General features: G+C 34.7%; 1 protein-coding gene across 2 annotated transcripts in view; it reads left to right on the forward strand.

The window, feature by feature from the left end:
* LOC150104299 (uncharacterized) overlaps positions 1–17,660 on the forward strand; it is an 83,302-nt gene extending 65,642 nt beyond the window's left edge. For both annotated transcript variants that reach the window (XM_090396280.1, XM_090396281.1), the window contains exons 9-11: positions 2,862–2,922; positions 11,394–12,891; positions 17,445–17,660. In XM_090396280.1, coding sequence (XP_090252406.1) covers positions 2,862–2,922; positions 11,394–11,758 — 426 coding nt within the window. In that variant the 3' untranslated portion in view covers positions 11,759–12,891; positions 17,445–17,660. The remainder of the gene's footprint in view (positions 1–2,861; positions 2,923–11,393; positions 12,892–17,444) is intronic.
* The last annotated feature ends 5,117 nt before the right edge of the window (positions 17,661–22,777 follow it).

Here is a 22,777-nt window from a genome sequence, read left to right on the forward strand (position 1 = left end):
GGTAAATTAATGACATGTAGAAAAGCTATAGCTTGACTACTAAAAGCAGCTTAAAATCATTGAAAAGAAAAAGAGATTTAACGTTTTAACTTAATCTGATTGTGAAATTAAATAAAACAAAGATTTTGATATGTGAAAGAAAAAAATGAAGAAGCTAAGCGAGAGAGAACAGTGAAGAACAAAGAGATGCACAGAGAAGTGAATAGAGAAATTCAAATCACAGTAAGGAGAGTCACGAATAGAGTTACGTGCTGACATACTCCATTGTATTAAATACAATGGAGTATGTCAGCACGAGATCATCAACGAATCCAATGAGGTACGAAAAAATTAATCTTTTATCGTAGAGCTGTAAAATCACTACAGATCAAAGAAGGAAATGGAAGTGAGATGTAAGCTCCAAACAAAGCATCAATATTAATAATAGAAAAGCCAATAATCCTACGCCATACAGCATTTTAGGCCGTTGAATGGTCTGAGCGAAAACATCTCTAAATTCCTGAAAAATGTAAATTGTTTTAATGATTTTGCTCATCCTCTCCCAGCATTTTCTGCAGTATTATTTTTTACTTTCATATAATACTGTCGCGAATGCTTCTAAGGCTTTTACCATTGAACCATTAAGGAAAACTTCGATTATGAACATTTCGCGTAAGTACAACCCTCATTGCCCCAGTATTGATGTATGAATGTTTTTCTAGTTTTATGCGTTCTATGCCTCTGAACAACTATCTTTTGCTTTCACTTGTCGACTTTCCCTGTCACAGTCGAAATGTCAATTAGACTTACGCAAAATACACGACTTTCGTAATTTATCCCACAAGAAATGTCTTCGAGTTACACATTGCTAATTAGGCTCTGTTTCTAATACTTCCCCTCTATTCTCATATGTTTCATTAATTTCAAAAAGGCCTTCGATGAAGGCAAAACATAATAAACCTTTTTGAAATCCTATCAGAAAATACTGAATTTAAAGGAATTAGATTAATGAATTATAATATACGGCCCACATGTTATTACGGGAAAGCAACATCTCTACATTACATTTGACTTGATCGATGGAGTTAAGCCTAAATCCATTGAAATGACTATTCTTCTTCCCTTTATCAAACATGTTAATGTTTCCAAAAGAATATACTATTATTAAGTATAATCTTTCGTTAGCATTGTAAAGTACATGCCCTAGAGACAAAGAAAAGACAAGAGGAAAAAAACTCTGCTTTTGATATTTATCAAGGGCTTAATGTAATCACAGATATCTGTTTTGATGTTTGATCTTCTGGAAGATTTCGGTTGTTTGGAATTATCGTATGAACAAGTAAAGGCTATGCGTTCAGTGTATTATGTCCTTTTATGTTTATGTTCAAAAAATACCGGTGGCCTGCTTTCCGTGATAAAAAACTGGAGTTTATTTCCGGTGGAAAAACTCCGCTACCTCCTTATGGTATCCCTGGTGGAGCAAATGTCCTGCTTAATATTATTTAATTGCCATTGAACAGGCTCAGAATTGACCAAAAATATCGCAGGTTTTTGTCGGGAAATGGCTAATATTGTAAGACTGAGTCATTTGTCTGTGACCAGAACTAAAGTGCAATCATTTTCTCCTGTCCGTGGCATGGTTACAAGTCTTCTGAAAACTTATCTAAATAATAAAACTATATAAATGGTGTTCGAAGACACAACATTGAAGCAATCCAAGCGATTTCAATGGGATCAGTTAAATTAAATTTAACGCTGATCACTCTCTTTCATGCATGTATATACGGCTCGGCTATTGCTGTTACCCTCCTGCCATGATCAGAGCAGTATTTATATAGCTCAATAACACTTTGTATATGAGGAAATTAAATAATGAGGAAATTAAACAAGTAGATCATTGCATATACTTAGGACAACAGATATCAATGGAACAAAATCAAAAGACGCGCGATGCTTGGGTGGAAAGCATTTGGAAAATTACATTCAATATTCAAAAGCCAACTACCATTGTGCCTGAAGAGAAAAGTTTTTAACCAATGTATTCCTCCTATACTGACATATGGCTGTGAAACATGGAAATTGAATGCAAAGGAATTTCAAAAATTAAGAACAACAAATTTAGTATGGAAAGAAGTATGCTTGACATCACAACATTGGATCACAAAAGGAATACATGGATAAGAAATCAAACTAAAGTCTCTGACATCATAGGAAGAGTGAAACATCTGAAGTGGCAATGGGCTGGACATATTGCTCGAAGACAAGATCAACGATGGACAATTGGATTCCACGAGAGGAAAAACGACCACGACGCCAACCTAAATCACGGTGGATTGATGATATCATCAGATTTTCAGGAGTGACCATGAAAAAGGAGAGCCATGGGCAGACAATTTTGGAATAATCTTGGAAAGGCCTTCGTCCAGCAGTGGATCGACAATGGCTGATATATATATATATATATATATTCACGCTGACAATATTTCCACCCGTGGTTAAAATCGAATAATTCCTCTCCTACACCATGATTCATGATCTTCCATACAGCATTGCCGTTTTTAAATATGTTGCTATACAGAGCAGCAATTGTAAAGCTATTACAACGGATTTATTATATGGCTGCTTATCATTGTAAAAGTGTTTTAAAGATATAAGGAATATTATTTATGAATCGTCATGTTAGAAAATTATGTCTAACAATATTTAATATCATATACAATGTAGCTAAAACATTTTCAGATAACAATAAATGCAATTGTCAGATTTATTGGGCGCGTTGGATAGTTCTAGTCACTTTCACTATCATACACGTTGTGAACGTTTCTAGATATACACACTGAACTCTATAAATCTTAATTAAAATGTCTGTTCTCTCGTTGCAGAAAACCACAGTGAAGGAACTACCTAAAACAGGATTTTCTCCAACAGTCATGAGAGAGCAAGGTGAGGATCTGTATTCATTTCAGTGAACTTCATATAATAAACGTATAGTAAATTATACTTAATGGTAAAGTGTGCATTCACTTAGGTGAACTGGATTTTTTTTTTTCAGGTAGAGCTATCTTAATGAAGTGGCACTGTATAAATATTCCTGCTTCTTGCGAAAACCTTTATGAACGCTCTTTATAATTCTTATCAAATATTCTACACTATGGCATGGTTAATAAAACAACTGTATATACATTGTGTACTACATATTGTACATTTGATTTTGTATTAATACGGGGTATTATTTGGTCAATTAACAAAAACTGCACTTATTCATTACATTTTCCAGCATGTAACTACAAACTTCTAAAAGTTCTTTTGAATTAAGAAATTCTGACTAATCACTCTTTCACATTTTTATGAGTGTACTCAGTTCTATTATGTTCAGCTCTATTCTATTCGGTTCCAATTCTGTTGCGAAAATCCAGTCTTTTTCATTGGTTTGGTTTCCTCCAAGTAGAATTCGCACTTAAACATGCAAGTATGTATTTTACCCGAGTTGTTAACTGGATTTTTATCCCCCCCTCCCTATTTTTTTTCTTTTCTTTTTTCTTTTTCTTGATTTATCTTCTCTTCTTTGACTTAATTATACTATGATTGCAGTATATATATTTATCGATAAGTTATCACTAGAGTGTTTTTCTTTTTTTTCCCTTTTTAATTTTTTTAAAGTTAATTCAATTTTGGTTGCATTCATATGCTTCTAACTTCTAGATTTTGAATGGAGTTCTGAATGGTATTAATTTATTACAGAAGTAGTCGTTATCTTTCAGATTTCATTGTGGAGCTATTTTAACATCTATTAACTAATGAAATATTTTCGGTAACGTTTACAAATGCGAGCCTTTTCTTTTCATACATATCATGAAAAGAGGAGAGAGAGAGAGAGAGAGAGAGAGAGAGAGAGAGAGAGAGAGAGAGAGAGAGAGAGAGAGAGAGAGAGAGAGAGAGAGAGAGAGAGAGAATACATCCGTTAGGTCTACTGACATCGTTCAACGTAAATGCTGTTACAAGAGGTTATCCAAACTCTGCATCACGGTTTTTTAACTTTAATTCCTAGATGTAGTTTAATGATAGTATTAGAGACAGAGAGAAAGAGGGAGAAATTCATCCTAATAGACACAATGAAACTCATACTTCATCTTCTATTCATCCATGGTTAGTCCAATCACCCCCCCCCCCCCCCTTTGATGAGAGAGAAGAATTGCTCTGGCGATATCTCACTCCCTCACCACTTTCCATAAAAATGAAGAAAATATATTTGTGTAACCGCACTAATGAACAGAGGAACAAACCGCAAACTTCACACTTGTCAAATCCCCACTCGACTATCGGTAACGCCAGCTCATACAGATCTTGACAGAACATCCAGATCACAGTTGTTTCCTTCCTCATAATTTCTTCATCTCATCTCCGTACACTTGGAAACCCTGAATAGCTCCACAACAACTTTAACATCGTATATATTAATCCATAAATTTTCTTTACATTTATACCTATTAAGCACTACGCTCTAGTGTTTAAGCTGCGTGTAATTTATGTTCAAGTTGTTTTCTTTCATTATTGTATTATATTGCTAGTGTCAGACGGATAGAAAGATTTACTTCGTAACTCTTATTATAATATTATTACAATTCTTGCTTCATGTTATAGTTCATTTGTTTTTTGTTCACTGATGCAATATGCATTGAAATGTGTGTTTTGTATTAAATATTTCATTTTTTACATAATATCATTTTATGTAAAATGTTTGGAAAGCAAATATTAACATATTTGCTTTCCAATCAGCAGGTTGCGGATTCGAATCCCGCCTTGAGCATTGATAATGATGATTATGAACATTCCCTTTAAGATATGGGATTATCCATATATACGCTAAATAGCAGTCGTTATGGGATATCCATATCCATATGGATAATCCCATATAGATATGGGATTATCCATATATACGCTAAATAGCATCGTTTTCACAACTGTGAAAACGATGTGTCATCTTATTATCATTCTCTTCCCAATCCGTCCTCTAAGCAACTTAATAGGCCTATTCATGTTCCTCTTAATTTAAATAATGATGTGATGTGGTATGCGTATCGTGTTCTCAAATTTTTTTTTTTTTTTGCTTTTTTGCGCTTTCCAAAATGATAATCCAATCAAATAGGGAGAAACCTTATTTTCTCTAAGAGCTTCTGTAACTCAGTCGGTATCGATGGCACCCTTTGGTTAGATCAACCTGTGTTCTAACGCCATCTAGGTGAAGGACCATTATCAGAATTTTCCAAGTGAAGTCAGCAGGTCTGATAAGGAGGTGACAGAATTTTTCCTTCCTGAAACTCGGTTTTTCAGCCTGCAAACCGACTAGAAGAACACACGCAATAAAGTTAATCTCTGGCTTGGAATATCGGAGCGAACATGAGCTCAAATATCATCTTTGAGACGAAATGAGTCAAAAGAGTGGGCAGTTGTGAAAACTATAATGAATAAGGCTCGAATGAGCGGAAAGTTGTGTTTCTGTTAGGAAAAGTAGGTGTGCATATTACAGTTGAAATTCTTAATTTCGTATAGCTGATGTGTAGGCTCTTATTAGGTTTGCCTATTGTCGCATGTATTATATACTTCTTTCATAAATATGAAAGGTTATTAAGTTGAGGTAAGTTAAAGGAAGTAGACATTGAGGGGGACACACAATACGCTTGTGTATTATGTATGTACCAATACGTTCTCTGCTAATCCATACACGAAGAATTTCATCTATCTTCTCTATAATCTCATTCGGTTTGTATCTCCGTCGGCAAATAACCTGATATAGTGTTGCTCTATGAAGTGGAGCACTGCTAATCTGAATAACTCTAATTTCTGTGACACAAGGCATTGATTAAATAACCAACCAAGGAGACTGACTCCTTTGTACGATAAATCTATATTTATCACCAAAATATAGATTTATTGCTAAAAGGGCTAAAATTGTTAAAATAAATAGATTTATTGCTAAGAGGGCTTTAGAATCCTTTTATAAATAGAAGCATTCCTTATTCCTTATAAGTATTTCTTCTAATCTGCTAACAGTTTTTTTTTCACCTGGCTTTATTGATGGTACATCTGTCATCACCGAGGAGCACATTTTGTATGAATGCTAGAATGGTTAAACCCTTTATGTCATCAAGAACCTCCCATCCCCCACGCATGGTTCACATGTTCATAACAATCTGGTACTGTGCATACTCCATGCTATTAGATTTATTCCTCTCTTCTTTCCGTGCATTCGCTTTTATGAAACGATTACTACTGCTGTTTCTACTCTAGGACTCAAGAAACCTTTAAAAGAACTCACATATTACTAATTCCCAACTAATCGTGTCTTAGCTGGTCTCAAACAGAAGGGGGAGGGTTTCCTTAGCTCTGACTTTTCACTCTACGAATTACATAAATCAGCAGGAGAACACAAGCAATTAAGAAACGAAACATTGACCCTAGTCTTCAGTTATTTATACGGTAATTCCACTAACTAAAGTCACTTCACACACGATTCCACTTATAAAGGATTAATGAAATCCAAATTATCATCATCATCAATTTCTTGATATGTACCCTCAAGATGTGTTCAGGTTACTATGACAGCACTATATGATTAAGTAAAAAAAAATCAGCTAAAGCCTTTTTATTCCCGTATACGGGGAGTAGGCGAGGCCATTTAGCCCTATCTAACTTTTGGAGACTGAGTGGGCAGTTCAATCTCCACTGGTACCAATCAGAGAGATAGATGGCCCAAGGCTATCACTAATTAAGCGGTACTCAGTGAAGAGAGACGGCTCAAATGTGCCGCCATCTTGTGGTCCCTAATCCTAACACAATATATTTAATGTCTGAAATAATGTGGGTTCTACGGTCGATTTTCTTGAGTTTACAGAACGAAAAACCAGAGTTTCCGGGAGGAAAAACCTGCTTGCCCGTGCCAGAGATCCCCCTCGGGAACCGGTCGAAAAAAGGCTTAGAAAAATTTCCTCTAGTTGCCGACTAGACTCGAAACCAAGTCTTCCTTCGTGCGGCCAAGCGCCGTGGTTGGCAAACGCCACATCCACTGAGCTACACAGGCTCTTATATGATTAAGTTTACATTATTATTAATCTCCTATCAACAATTTTTCTCCGAATCAACCTATTACTTGTGAGCACTCCAGTATTGTCATATCTAATATTTCGTGCTTCTAAGGCACTCCTGGCCGAATCAGTCCATCTAGACTGAACTTCCTCTTGGTCTCTTTCCTGCCATCTTGGTATCAAACACCTAATTATCATGAAAGAAATTTAATACAAAGAAGATGGTATACAATCATTCCTATCATTCGTTATATTTTTTGAAATTGTTAATAACACAGTTGTTAGCATTTCAGAAATGATAGAAAAAATTCGGCACTGAGTAACTGAAAATCTCGGCGAGTGTTACTACGTTTTCTTCACAACAAAAAAATTTCCGTTTGATAGTGCCATCTGTCTTCAAAGAAATAGAATCCATCGGTGGATCACATTTCTTTAAAGAAAATGGGACAAGTTATGTCATTTGTTACGTCTGTATGATGGAAACGTTTTGGTTTGAAACGTTTCAAATTGAGCGGTTTCCCCACTTTTTCTGTAGTAATCCTTACTACAGAAAAAAGTTCTGTAGTAAGGATCACTATACGTAGATTTTTTTCTCTCAACCTGTTTCCGCAACAGTTGATTCCACACTTTGGTGCTTTTTTAAGTATCTATCTGCGCGAACTTTTTCCACTTCTAGGGATATCTACGAGTAAAAATTAATTAACGAAAACTAATCACAGCGAACATCGGAGATCTAAAATCATCAATTCAGAAAGTCAAATACATTTAGGAAGATATACTTCAGTGATGGTTTTTGTTGTGCAGTATCAGATGTGTTAGTCATTATCTCAAAGTCATAATTAAAAAAATAAAATAACAATAAAAACCTGTAAAATCTCATAATTGAAGAAGCAGAATATGCTTTCTTAATATAATTATTTACTAATTGCGAAACGTTATTTCATTTTCCAAACTTTTAGATGTGTCTGTAGCGATCATTTCCCAAATATTTCAGCGAAATCTTCCTTCTGTACCATTTACGTCTAATGCTGACATTACCAGATTTCTCTATTTGTTCCTATCATAGGTTGCATCTGGAAGAGATGGTCATCCAGATGTCTTAGATCCTTTATTAACATATCCATATATTTTGCCAGGGGTCTTTTTCTTGTCAATTCAATATTTCCTTAAGTACTTGTATACAACTAGTCATTCTCGTTCCAAATATGCCAAAACCATTAAATTCATTTTCTTCATATAAATCATAGAATATTTGGTCTTCGAAAGAGGTTTCATAGCTCTTCGTTCATACAGTCCAGTACAATCTCTTTTTCTCTACATGAAATGCAATACGTTTCCTATTATCTATGTTTGCTTGTTGGCCATGTCTTAAATTGTTGCTCTTAAATATATTAAATATTTAAAATATTTAAATGAGAATAATATTATAATTATAATGAAGTCATAAGACTTCCAAAAATATTTCAGAATGGCTTTCCTATCATCGATGGATAACACTGTACCTATTAATGTTCACTACTAGATATTTTAAATCTATCATTGCTAAAACATATAAGTATCAATGGATAAGTTGAATCCGTTACTATGGATCCTCGAAATCCATATATATTCCTTTTCCTGGTTTAACAAGACCAGGTTTAATTGCCTTAATTTACCAGACTGATTAGAGAGGTATGCCCACTCATCAACCAGTAAGCTGCGGATTCAAATTCTGCCGTGGACATGGTTATTTGCGATTGTCTTTGAGCAGGAGATGAATTTAATCTCGTGAGTTCACCTCTCTGCTTATTGGAAGCCTGAAGTGGCTAGAAAAACTATCATGTTTGGTCTCTAGCGCAGGCTTTCTGGACTATCTAAATCAATAAAAATACAAAAATTGTTAAATAAATACAATGGAGTTAAATTAATACAAAATATAAAAAAACTTAGTCCACTCACGATACTATTATACTACAGGCATACAACCTTCGTGAGTGAGAATCATATCGCATATTGCGTCTCGAAGTAGAGTGTCATTTACTTAGAGTCTAAAAGTACTAGATGCAATTCTTTATCCAAATCATGTTTGTCTAGCACTTATCGAAGTGTGAAAATATGATCAGTCGTCAATTTACATTCCCAGAAGCCACGCTGTCGCCAAAGGATGCTGAAGCATACAGTATATTAATTCTTTTCCAGATTGATATAGACAGAATTTAGTAGCAGGTACAAGAGATATACGGTTATTTGGTAATCACTGGTCTCTCTCTCTCTTCCAGTGGTTACCTCTCTCTCTCTCTCTCTCTCTCTCTCTCTCTCAAAGACCAGAATTTGGCTTCATTCCAGTCCACTAAGATTTCTTTTTTTTGCCATGTTAGCTTGACGAGTTCATAAATCTTCAGTTTTGTAAGGGCGTCCCTTCAATTTTTAAAGTTTTCCTGCAATTTTATATTCATTCGTTGAATTGTTACTTTTTAAAATATTTTAATACCATTTTTTACTTCAGTCAGAGATAGTTCCTCATTTGTGTGTTCTTCAGCATTTTCTTGTAAATATCGTGTTCTGGTATTAGGTTTCCATTAGGTGGTGTTAGTGATCTATAATATTTAATAGTATCTCAAAGTACCGTTCGAATTGTGTTTTGGTTATAAGTATTCGATTTTAGGTTTTATGTATTTTTAAGTGTCTCGTCTGAAGACCTTTGAGTTATCTGTATTATTTTCAGTAACTTCGATTTTTTTTTCTCTGCTAGCCTTTTCTTTCGACTTAATATTTTACCAATTTAAATTTATACAGCTTTTATAATAGCTCTCGGTATATTGGGATTTTTTCCTGTTTACGGTCTCTAGTATTTTTAGTATAGTCTCATTACGTTTCTTTATAACCACTTTGCAAGCATTATTGAACTATTTGTGAATTGAAGCATTTCTTCTGCATAATGAAGAATAATATCTTTAATCTGAGCTCATCGATTTTTTTTTGTTTCGCTCAGTTATAGAAGGAAGTGAATATTTTATTTCCTGCTTTATATTTTTTACATATAATGTTCGTACGTTTACATCATCCCACATTTTGATGTTATATCAATTAGTATTTCTATTAACATTTTTCCACTGAGCAGAGCACCTCTGCTTGAAATGTGCTATTAGCAGATACGGTCATTATCCGCGTCAGCTACTCTGTTAATACGTCCGGCCGCCTCCGTACTTACGAAGGAGCACATTCTTTTTGATTGTTGGTATTACATGATCTGGAGATAACCAAATTTCTTTATGGATATTCCTTCTAGAAAAGTATGCTATTAGCTGTAAGTCCTCTGGATAATGCAAAGTTAAAAAATAGCGCTAATCCGTATGTCATTATCTGACAGACTATACGGATAAATCATTCATTTTTATCTTGTTTCTTTTCTTATTTGTGCGTTAAAATTACCCACACCTAATTTTATACAAATCCTAGGCAAGAAATCACAAATCCTTTCAGTTTTTCATAAAATTTAATTTTGCTTTCCTTATCAGGCATATCCTCTGTTGATACATAATCTTAGACTATTTCAGCATCAAATAAACGAGTACAAACATAGATCTAAGAGAAACCCACAACATTTCATGTTTGTTGCTGTGCATTCCACTGTAGAGCATTCTCCTGTTAAAAGAAACAAGACTACTAGGTTACTGAAGAAGCGTTATCGATGTAATAGCATCAATAATACATTGAAAGGATTCAGTTTTAAACAAACTTTTTGTATTTCATGTTCCAACTCGATACTATCGTAAATAGACCAGCTTGTAATCCTAGTGGGTAGTTTTTGAACTTGCAGATCTTTTACGTTAGGGAGTCAGGCCTTCGTAATAACTCCCAAGCCGGAGGTGAGGTGTTTCTCTTGGTCTGTTCCTTTTCCTTTAACCTGAAAAGAATGAGGGAGCCCAACCAGTAAGTCTACCGATAGTCCTTCCACCACGATAAGATGAAGACACTATCGGAGGGTTTTCCAGCAATTACAAAATATTATTTCTTTGTAGCATATATGTTTATGACATACATTTATTTGCAGCATTATTTTACTTTTCCTAGAAACATGAATTATTTGGTGCTCTAGTAATGGAACTTGATTATACTGATGATCAGCTAATATAATTTAAATTACATTCATAAAATTGTTCAATTTAGCATCCAGGAGAAAGTAATTCCTTTCAATGTTAGGAGGACCTTATTTTATTTTTCAAGCTATGAGTAGCATTATATCTTGAAAACAATAACAAGGTTATGGTGCATTACAATTAAGATTACTTTGAATCCAATGAACGGATGTTTAAAATAAGAGAAAGTAATTCATTATTGGTCTCTTTATAGGGTCAGGTAGACGACTAGTATGGCCTCCTTCAAAGTCAGATGAATACAACGGAAGAACCACTCCAACTTATAGATCACTTCCACCATCTCCTACTCCTGGCCGAAGAGCAATGTGGAATCCATCCCCTTCTCCTCCCCCAGTTCACAAAGGTCCATTTGGTTCTCCACAGTTCCAGCGTAGGCAGAAAGATATTGCCTGGCCTCCTCCTTCTAACGCCGTTGGAAAAGAATCTTTCAGACCCAGTCCACAGCCGGCAAGGAAATTCAGTCGACAAGACGATTATGTGAAGCACCATAATATTAGCGGAGTCCCCAAGACATACCGCGCTCCTCCTGGTACTCAGCATGCTGTAAGTTGCCAGTAGCGAAACAGCAATGTTTGATTAATTGGACGCATTCTTATACTGCTTTATGTGTAAAGGCGCCGACTTATTACCGGAGTTGTATTTTCCTAGCTATTCATGTTCTTGCAGCCAAAGAGAAATCGCATTAGCTTCACGAAAAGTAGAACAGCTAATTATTGAAATAAGAGCCAACAGGCTTCACTTCGGCGAAGTAAAATTATTCAAAATTAAGTGGATATTGAATACCACATTATTTCTTAGCCTAATAAGAAACTCAACGATAGGAAATCTAATCTAAGAGTTACATGCCGAATATAGAAAACTATATAAAGTTCGGCGAGTCCAAGCGTAAGCCAACACCTGGTAGTGCAATGCCAGGGAAACTCGTAGTAAAGGTGGAGCAAGTACCGATCACTCTTCTTAATATGTTCCCATAATGTAAAACATAGCTCCTAGGAGATGCATTGCTATTCTACATTATGAGAGAAGGTCACTAGCCAGACCGGTTTGGACCTTTTTTGAGGTCTCATCAGTGAGTAGGTAGTGGGTAGGTCTGACTAGTGAAACCTTAACATTACATCTAGGTCTAAACCTTCTCTCATAATGTAGAACAGCAATACATCTCCTAGAAGCTGTGTTTTACATTATGGGAAAATATTAAGGAGAGTGATCGGCGCTTGCTCCACCTTTACTACGAGTTGCCCTGGCGTTGCACTACCAGATGTTGGCTTACGCTTGGACTCGCCGAACTTTATACAGTTTTCTATATTCGGCATGTAACTCCAGATTAGATTTCCTATCTTTGAGTTTCTTATTCGGCTAAGAAATAATGTGGTATTCAATATCCATATAATTTTGAAAAGTAGAACAGCTAATATTCATTATCTGATTAGAATGTTATACTACTGAATGTATTCATACAAAAATGTGGATGTTTTTGCTACTTTTAGAAGTGAAGATGGAATATCTTTCTACAATTGGAATTTACTGGAACCATTTATATTAAGGAGATCAATTTTTTTTTTAATTGTGGATCAACACTTTGCTGTGCAAAAGACTTCCTTGTCTATAGACAATTTACGTTCTGAACTTGGGAATACAATGTACGAAAAACAGGGCTGGCTCTGAAAGAAAGAGAGGACAAAACAGTTCAGGTAATTTGGCAGTATTTATTAATTATATTTTAATTATCAGCATAATTAGTTATACAAATAGTTATATAATTAGTTACCAGTACAGTTGTCATTAAATCTACAAGTACATAGACTTAACACAAAATCCTTTTCGAGAGTTTAGTATTTTGAATCCAAGAACATTTCATTGTCACAGACTGATTCTGAAATTATCAAACAATAATGAGCTTAATCGATTAAAGACGTTAATCGGTTGGAGTTGTTAACGTCTCCAACCAATAAGCTGTGTTCGAAAGCGAACACGTTAACCATTTGGTTAACGATTATCTGATTAATTGATTATCTATTGTCAAAAAAAAAACTGCTGTATTCAATGGACCGTTTTTTCCAATGAAGATAAGATATGGAGACTTCGAAGTTTTTAAAACATTTTCGTCATACACAATTAATCCTCTTTATCAAAAATCTGTTACCTACATAACAGTCAATTCCAAAATTCATTAAAATATAAAACAGAACTAGAGCATATGCAGTGCAATATATATATATTATACACCTGCGTGCGCGCAGTCCCACTCAACAAAAGATAAGGATGCACATTTACATTCTTTTTTAACTTTTTGGGTTAAAAAGTCTGAAACATAGCTCTTAAGACTAAACATCATCTGTTACTTTATGCCTCCAATATTAGAGTAGTAACCTGTCACCAGGATCAAACAGTTTCGACTGACGGATATCAAAAAAATTGTTTGTTTTAAATATTTGCGAAGTCTTGAATTTTAAATGTGAGAGCGAAAAGAAAGAAAAACTATTGTGTGACAAAAGTCCTAACACAAGAAAGAGAGTTTGCTTGCAGTAATTGGCTGTTTTGGAGCTTCTAAAATTATGACTAAAGTAGTAAAGAGTCCTATGATATTTGTATAAAATATCTGTTATTATCATACATACACACTACTTCTCAACGGTAACTGAGGTCTGACTGGGCCTGAATACCATCCTTCGCTAGCTGTATCTGTTCTAAGAGTCAATTGATGGTTGATACTGCTACTGAAAGCCAATTCCATTAACGACTTGTTTGATATTATTAGTCCATGTCATTCGGGGCCTAACATTTTGTCAGTCACCTTCCGGATCACTTAACATAATCTTGTTGACCAAGCGAATGTCCTTCTTGCAATTTTGACAACATGGCAGAATCATCGTAGGCTTTTCTTACACAGGATGGTGCTATGAAGTGGCTGACCGTTCTTAACACTTATTATTCACAAAGTCAAACATTCCCACTCCCAAGATACTCCTTACACACCATTGATCAAAAGTATGAAGTCTTCGATTATTACTCTCGAACAATAGCACGTTTCGGCTCCATAAGACAAAACAGAGAGAAGCAGACTATTATACATTTTAAATTTTGTTCTTACTGCTTTTATATCTTTTAATGACTTCACTTTATTGTTCCCACATAACATTAATAATTTTATGTAATCCTTTGTGATCATCCCCTTCAGCTACCAATCTTTGCAATACTTTTAAACTTAGTTTATATTCATTATATAAATGTTGGTCCAGATTCTTCCTTCTTTCGGAAAGCATTGCATGAAATAATTCCTCAAATAATTTCCTCAAATCATAATATTGCTCAAATATTTCTTTTTTTTTTTTTTTTACTCTCTGGAATCTCTAAAATAGACTGACTAGTTTCGTGAAGCCTTCTTGAATTTATCGAAAATAATTGTAAGATCTTAGCAACTCATGCTGGTAAATTCTGGCAGTATCGATATTTCTCAATGCTTGATTCCTCCACAGAATTTGAAATCAGTGCACACCTTGGCATCCAAATCCCCTCCCTCCTCCCCAAATAACCTTATCGCCTTTCTTTAAACTCGATGAGTATGTCTTATAACTTGTTAAAAACACTCTTTCTCTCCATATTCTGAATTCGCATTGGGATCATAGTAGCGAATCGCATTCAGAATTTTAATATCAGTTAAAATCACGTTAAGAGGGATATCCTTTTGAATGTCACATTTTCTTGCCCATCTCGCTCTCTATAGGATACAATTCTTCAACTTGCACCAGTGAAAGTTTTCAGTAAAGACATTATGCAAAACATTTTGTTCCAGTGTCCTCATGTTCCAGGTCTCTATGGAAAGAAAAGTTTCAGTAAGTCTGTGTTTCAGAAAAGTTTCAGTAAGTTTTAAAGTTTTATTTGTTTCTGGATTATGTGGGAATAACCTATCTTTCAACTCCATTCAGCTTAAGCCACTGCCCAAGCCAATAGTCATTGAGATATCAGTTAAAGTATGGCGACGCTTCCAAAAGCAGTGGAGTTCACGTATCTACGATTAATTCAGCTCCTAATTAATTAGCAGATGATTAGCTGGATACCCTGTGTATCATTCTACCTGAATAGGATAGCCTAAAAAAATAAAACACAGTGTGATTGCTTCTCTTTCTCCCTGTCCATTAGGGAAGCAGTGTTTATTTCATATCTGAATTCAAAGCCATAACCTTATCCAGTCAGTTTAGTTCCCATTGAAGTTGGCAGTTCCTGAGTAGGGCGTACTCTTAACAGTTGGCATTTCCTTCTAGTAGTTATGCTTATGCCAGCAATTAGTGGTACAACCTGTTAAAAAGAAACTGTGGCTTATGCCACAGTTTCTTTTTAACAGGTTGTACCACTAGAAGGCTGAGTTGGCAATCGTGTGAGAGGGGATATATTTTATGCTTCCTCGGCCTTTATGACCCTTAAAGGATCGCGATAAAAGTGAAGTGTGTGAATGTATTAAACATGAATCAGAGAATCATTGAAGAAATCATTAGAAAGAACAAAAGTGAGAAAACTAGTCAACAACAACAGCAGTACAGATATTCAAATGAGAAGAATAAACAGCTTTGCGCACAAAAGTCTGTATCCGTATAATTAAATTATTAAGAACTTCATAGCCTTCTTCCTCCTTAAATCTGAACATGTGGTTCCAGAAATCGTAGATAGGTTTCGAAAATTCGTTTCATGCTGAGCAGATCTCGAAATACGGCTGTCAGACATTTTTGAGCTTCTCGCTCTCCTTTTTACTTTATACCATAATTTACAGACATTCATTGGCATTCTTTCATACATATCAAAACATTTTCAGCTAAAGAAATTCGACTGATACCCTTGCTTAATTAGATCTCGCCTCGCTAAATCTCTGCTGTTGGCAAAAATCATTTATCCTTTCATATGTAAAAATTCCTTTCAACAATTTCGCTACTAATATTCCATCTAAAGTTCATAATTTTGTTGTATCTCATTTATATTGTATCTCATATGTGCGAGTTCTGGTACGAAGTTTCAAAATATTAGACTGTTAGAATTCTAGAAAGCATGCATTTCTAGAGTAACAATGCCTGCTCAGCAAGGCAACAGTTGTATTGGAAACAGTTCTAATTCAAGACATGGAATTAGGACTTCTAGGATTCTAGGATTGCAAAGTAGACCTCATGCTGTCGATAAGATGCACGTCTCTTGGTTGAACAGACTTTATTCGAAGCTTTAGAGAATGCACCGATGAATTTAGAGAATGCAAATTTTAAATCCTTTCCCATACAAACGATTCGCATGCACGCGCTATTAGAACTTATATCCTATATAGGTGGCATTTTGATAGAGGAAACTGCTGCTTTATGACTGAGGTTACACGGTGTTCAGTTTTCACATGAATTTGAGGTATTCTAAAACACTAGTAAGATAAAAAAAAAAAAGGGAATCACACGCCTTCCAAGAGTCGTATTATTAGTATTGTTAGAACACTTTCAAATTTTCTTAAATTATTACAACTTTTTTTTTAAAACATCACGTTTTAATTCTGCAGTAATTATATTGTATTTAATAGATACAGCAAGAACAGTCTTCACCGTTAGTTCCTCATGCTGGTAGGCGGATAGCAATTTTTGTCCGCCTGTATAGTTTCGTCTGCTAAATGTGCATATTCCCCAGTTGCTTTGGCTGTTTTCAGAATTTAAGAAGAAAAAAAAATCTGTTTAAGAAAAGAGTAAGAAGAAAAACATAAAAGTCACATATGAGAGTTGAATGTTTTCTCATAATAGTTCATCGCATCCTAAAATATAGGTCTTTCCTCGCAGGTGTGCTACAGAGGTACGAGTGACCCAATGCAACAGTGGTGTTTGTTGTATTTACCTAAAAAATCCATTAATAATCAGTATAGATAGAAAATATAAAATCAGCTGTGGCAATGATTGCGATGACTCTTTCAATGGCACTGCTAAATTTAATGGCTGTCATCAGTTTCTTTCGTATATTAATAACATTGCTGATTTCTCTTGAAAGTTTTTATGTTTTTATTTTTATAGCTCAACATACTAACCAGTAAAAGTTCTTGCCATCCTTTTTTATGTTCTTCAGCATTTCAGTATTTAAATTGAAATTTCTTTAATTTAAGACTATTATATTTTAAATATTATAAAATGAAACATTTTAACTCTCTTTTAGTGATCATTTCTTGATTTTGATCATTGTCAAGTTTTCAAAAAGCATAATCTATAACTATTTTTTTTTTTTTTTTTTGTTTCAGACCTCAGTGTCTTACATTGTCTTTCCAAGTAAGCAGCGTCCTTATCCAACTTCTACTACGGCTATTCACATTTTTCTATTGGGATCTCTCAACTGCCGAGAGTTCGATAGTTCTACTTTCATTCCTTCAAGCGCTACTTCAATAATTCAATACGTAAAATGTACCAAAAATCTTTGTAATTAATTAATGCTGGTGAAATAAATCTTATGACTGCTAGTGTCGTTTTTTTTTTCTTTTTCTGTATACTGAACAAGGAACGTAATTTTACTTTTTGTAATATGCAGTCCCATTCAGATTTCTTAAAGGTAACATTTTTTTTGTATTTTTTTAAAGAAAAAGTATCAGTTGTATTTGGATAAAAATCAGTGACGAGAGTTCGGTGATTGAATGGCATCTAAAGATCGAAAGAGGAGTCAAGCACCAGCAAACTAAAACCTCAAGGTTTCTTCCATCAGGAGCAAGAATTAGCAGTGTTTCTCTAAAATAAAAAAAAAACTTCATTAAATCTTCATTAAAAACTTCAATATATATATATATATATATATATATATATATATATATATATATATATATATATATATATATATATATATATATATATATATAATATATATATATATATATATATATAATATATATATATATATATATAATATATATATATATATATATATATAATATATATATATATATAATTAATGCTGGTGAAATAAATCTTATGACTGCTAGTGTCGTTTTTTTTCTTAATATATATTTTTTATTCTTAATATATATATATTCTTAAAACTTGGTTTCGCCCTATCGTTTCATTTATATATCCGCGAATCTTGCATCTTACTACCCCCTATATTAAGACTCCTGTGAGTTTTGTCGTGCTGGGTTTTTTCTGTCTCCGCATAATATTCAGTAAAAGTTTCAGTCAGTCGGGTTTCATTCTTCGCATTTTCTGGTTCATAAAGTTTGTATTTATCATTAGAGTGCTTCGATTTACGTAGACCGAAAGCTGACTGGTTGAGAACGAAGGTATTTTTTTCGTGTTTTAACTGAGTTATTGCATTTTTTAAAATCATTTCTAGTGCGAGTTACGCCATTTTTCATGATTACGCGTATATTAAGGATATCTTTATAAGCATTTCAAGCTTTGCTGTCATATTCGATATTCAATTAAAAATAAATGTTATTTTTTAAAATTTTCATTAGATTAGGGAATGCATGTTACAACAGAGGACTACTTGGTTCATGAAGTATTTTTTACATAGAAAACCTCAGTTAGGTTAAGAACGATCTTTCCTACACTTCGCAACAGTATAAGTTGCATTTTGATTCTTTTTATATTGTACGAGCAAAACGAACATGTTATTATTGCTGCTATAATGTCATCTCGATTAAGATAGTCAAGTAATGAATTCCGTCATTTATTTCATCATAAAATATAACTGATATGGAAACAAATTCAACCCTACTGTCACATGGATCTCTTGAATGTCTTTAGATGATAGATAGTTTTCCTTCCCTTATGTGAACCTCTAACACGTAATCCTATACGTGTTTAGAGCACGGTTCTTTGGTCGGAAAGACCTGGATTCGATTCCCGTCCATAACGTGAGGAACCTTTAATTGGTCTCTTTCGACTAAAGGTGAGTTAGCCGCTCTCACAGAGCGGTAGAGGGTTTTTTTACCCGGAAACTCCAGGTTTTTCGTCCCTCAGAACAGGCAAACTGGTCCCCCCGAACACGCACGGATCTATAATCATAAAATACTTGCCCTAAGGGGATGCAGCAGAGAAGTGACGAGCCTACTGCATTTATTCGTTGTAAACCCCTCATTATGGGACTCAACCCGTCCTAAGGTAAGGAAGGAATACTTGCAAGAATCTCCGGTTCGGTCGCTACGACGATCGAATCCCGATCTCCAAGAGCCTTTAGGAAGAATTTTCAAATGAAGGCGAGTTAGCTCTTTTCACACGCGGTGGTAAAGGTTTTCTTTTGGAAACTCGAGTTTTTCATCAAGGAAGATAGGTAAACCTGAGAAGACATGTCATGTGCAGATACATAAGAATTTGCAAATAGGATTAAGCAAAACCAAGTTGTAACAGGCAATGGCGCCTACGTTGTGAGAAGATGAAGATACTAAAACACTCTCGGAAGAATTTTGGAAATTGGCAACACTAGAGAGTGCATTTTCTAAGAACAAATTCTGATTTCAATGCGCTTTAGGAGTGAAAAGGGTTTTTAAATAACAATTTAAATAATGATGTTCTAACATCTTCATATGAATATATGAAGATGTTTAGAACATACAGTATGTGCATCATATTTGATTTTTTTAAACCTTCAGGAGTATCTGTAATGTAGTGGTAGTAAAGAGGTAGGGAAAGATCTACGTATATTATATGTGAATTTTGTATGATTATGAAACATACACAGGAGATTAGTCAGAATTATTTTATAAATTTAATTCTCATTATAATCTTTCCTGAAAAGTCTCGCTGCACCTTTGATGGATGATCGCTATGCTGACTTGCTGCACAGAGTTGAACAGTATCTTAACAGAAAATTTCTGTAAAAGAACTGGATTACTTCAATTGAGTCCTATACTACTTCGATGCTCACTTTTATTGGTTCGATAGAATTTTTATTTTTATGATGCTTCATTAGAAATATTTTTACATTAAGATGAATTAGATGATACTCTCGATGTAACAATAAGGAACAGTCAAGAGAGTGACGTCACTTAAAAAAAATCCACCAATGCTATTTGTGGGGAGATATAAATCATTCATGGGTAGACAAGAATAAATCATGTGATAATTATTTCTCTGAAGATCAAACATGGAATTTTTCAAGCTACTTCAGGCCTCGAATAAACAAGATGGTGGTGGTTTCACAAATAATAAAATTCATTTATTACCTAAAAACGTATGCTTATCCATGCAAAAATAGGATTCAAACTCTATTCTGGTGGATAGAGCTGGCACAGTACAATATCGGCTCTGCCAAAAAGGCAAACAAACGTCCATCCAGGTGTTTGAAAAGTTTAGTTGCAGGGTGCGATTTTAGCTTCTAATCTCTTCGCAAATGAAGTAAGATGAGCGCACATTCTGAAACAGTCGCTCACCTTCATGGACGTCACTTCACTTTGCTCGCTATACTTTGATGATATATTAAAAGCATAATCAAACCGCAACCGTGTGGTCAGATCTCAGATTTCTCTGGTTCGACTAAGCCAATATTAATATATTTTTATATTTTTTTGTTGAGTAAGGAATGGACCCCCACCGACCTGTGGGATCCATTCCTTTTTATTTTATACGTGGGGTACATTTCTATTTTACCGATTCTGTGATCGGTAAAATAGAAATTTCTGCAGAAGTTACGAATAATGGAAAGTCAAATTTTTCTACTCCAAATCGAATTTTTGTTTTTATTTTTGAGGGTGGTGGTTTTGCAACGTGTGAGGGAAATTCCTCTAACTCTACTACCCACAGATACTCCCAAGCACCATGCGTATGGTCGGACAAAAGCCTGTTAGTTGGACAGCGAATACACTATTCAGATGATTAATATATAATTTCCAAGGGAGGCATGTACTTACAAAAGATAAATGTGTTAAATGTCGTTTTTATCACCTTTTTCCTTATATAATTTCGAGCAACTATTCACGGCCTAATTATATCTGTTATATGAGGGTGTGCTGAAAAGTTATGATAATCCCCAAGAAGGAATTGACATGTCTTCTAATATATCCTAAAAGAAAAAGAACAAATTATTACAACATCCTGCTTTCATTTAATGAAAGCAGGTAAGGTTGTGATGGGAGGGTATTATGTTTGTTAATTGCATGTTTTCTTCTGGGTGGTTTGCTATTTTATGGAAGTTAAACAACAACAACAAAAACAAAACAAGAAAAAACCGAATTTCAAGGATCAAAAACCCTACCATCATAGTGTGAAACACAGGATCTTAGTTTTCGCTTTGCCTAAGAATGAGCGCAATTTACTACAAAGTTAACCGGAATAATATTTACTCAATATTTGTGATAGGAACGCATCTATATTTATATTCATAAAAGTAGGCAGTACTCGGAAGGAATCGTGGATAACCTAAAAAGTATCCTGTCTTTCTTTAAGAGACGTATCTAATGAAGTGCACAGAGTCCGTAAGAAAATTGCTAAATTGCGATTCCAACAGCATTACCAAAACTGGACTTAAGAGTCACCTGTTTTTAACACACACACACACACACACACACACACACACACACACACACACACACACACACACACACACACACACACACACACACACACACACACACACACACACACACACACACACACACACACACACACACACACACACACACACACACAAAAGAGCTTTTCTCGAATTCCCCGAATTCATAACAACAGCTTACAACGAATTCCTAAAAAAAAGAGGACGATTTCCTTCAATATGGAAACGCTCAAAAATTATACCCATAATGAAACAAGGAAAAGAAACATCCGACGTAATTAACAAATACAGACCAATCAGTCTCATAAACGTTGCTGGTAAGGTACTAGTAAGACTTCTAATAAACCGAATAATGCACTATGTCTACTCAAGAAACCTATTAATTAGCAATCAATATGCATTTTAGACCTCAGCCCAGCATAGTAGATGCAATTATGGAGGTTAAACAGTTCACAGAAGACAGTCTACAGCAAAAAAAAAAAAAAAAAAACGTACTACTGATCTCACTCGATGAGCCTTCGATGCTGCGTGGTGGCCAGCCATAATCAATCAATTAATAGATTTAAAATGGCCAAAAAACTTACTCTACCTTACAAAAAATTATTTTACATACAGAAGAGCAACCATGACATTAAAAACCACAACTGTAACGAAAGAAGTCAAACGAGGCTGTCCGCAAGGACCGCCTCGTTTGACTTCTTCCACACAGACACACAGAAAATTCCACAGAGAATTGATTTCTTCCACACAGTTTGAATTCCACAGAGAGTTCCTGCTGTGGGCCAGGTTCCATCCAGTACGACTCTCTATTAAGATTTCCTTTCACTGCTGAAACAAAAGTCATAGCTTTCGCCGATGATGCGATGATAATGATTCGGGGACGCGACGACTTACAGTTAGAAGTAACGACCAACGAAGAACTCTTTAAAACTGCAGAGTTGGCACGCGAGAAGAAAGTTACCTTCAATATCATCAAGTCAAAATGCTCCACATCTCACAAAACATCAGAACAACCTGTAACGGTCTTCCTAAACGGAAAAGTTCTAGAGGTAGCCAGTAAGATATAATACCTCGGAGTAACAATAGATGAAAAATTTA

This window comes from Typopeltis vanoorti, chromosome 8 (genome assembly GCF_054136105.1).
Source record: "Typopeltis vanoorti isolate ZY-2024b chromosome 8, IOZ_Tvanoo_1.0, whole genome shotgun sequence".
Classification (NCBI taxonomy): Eukaryota; Metazoa; Arthropoda; class Arachnida; order Uropygi; family Thelyphonidae; genus Typopeltis; species Typopeltis vanoorti.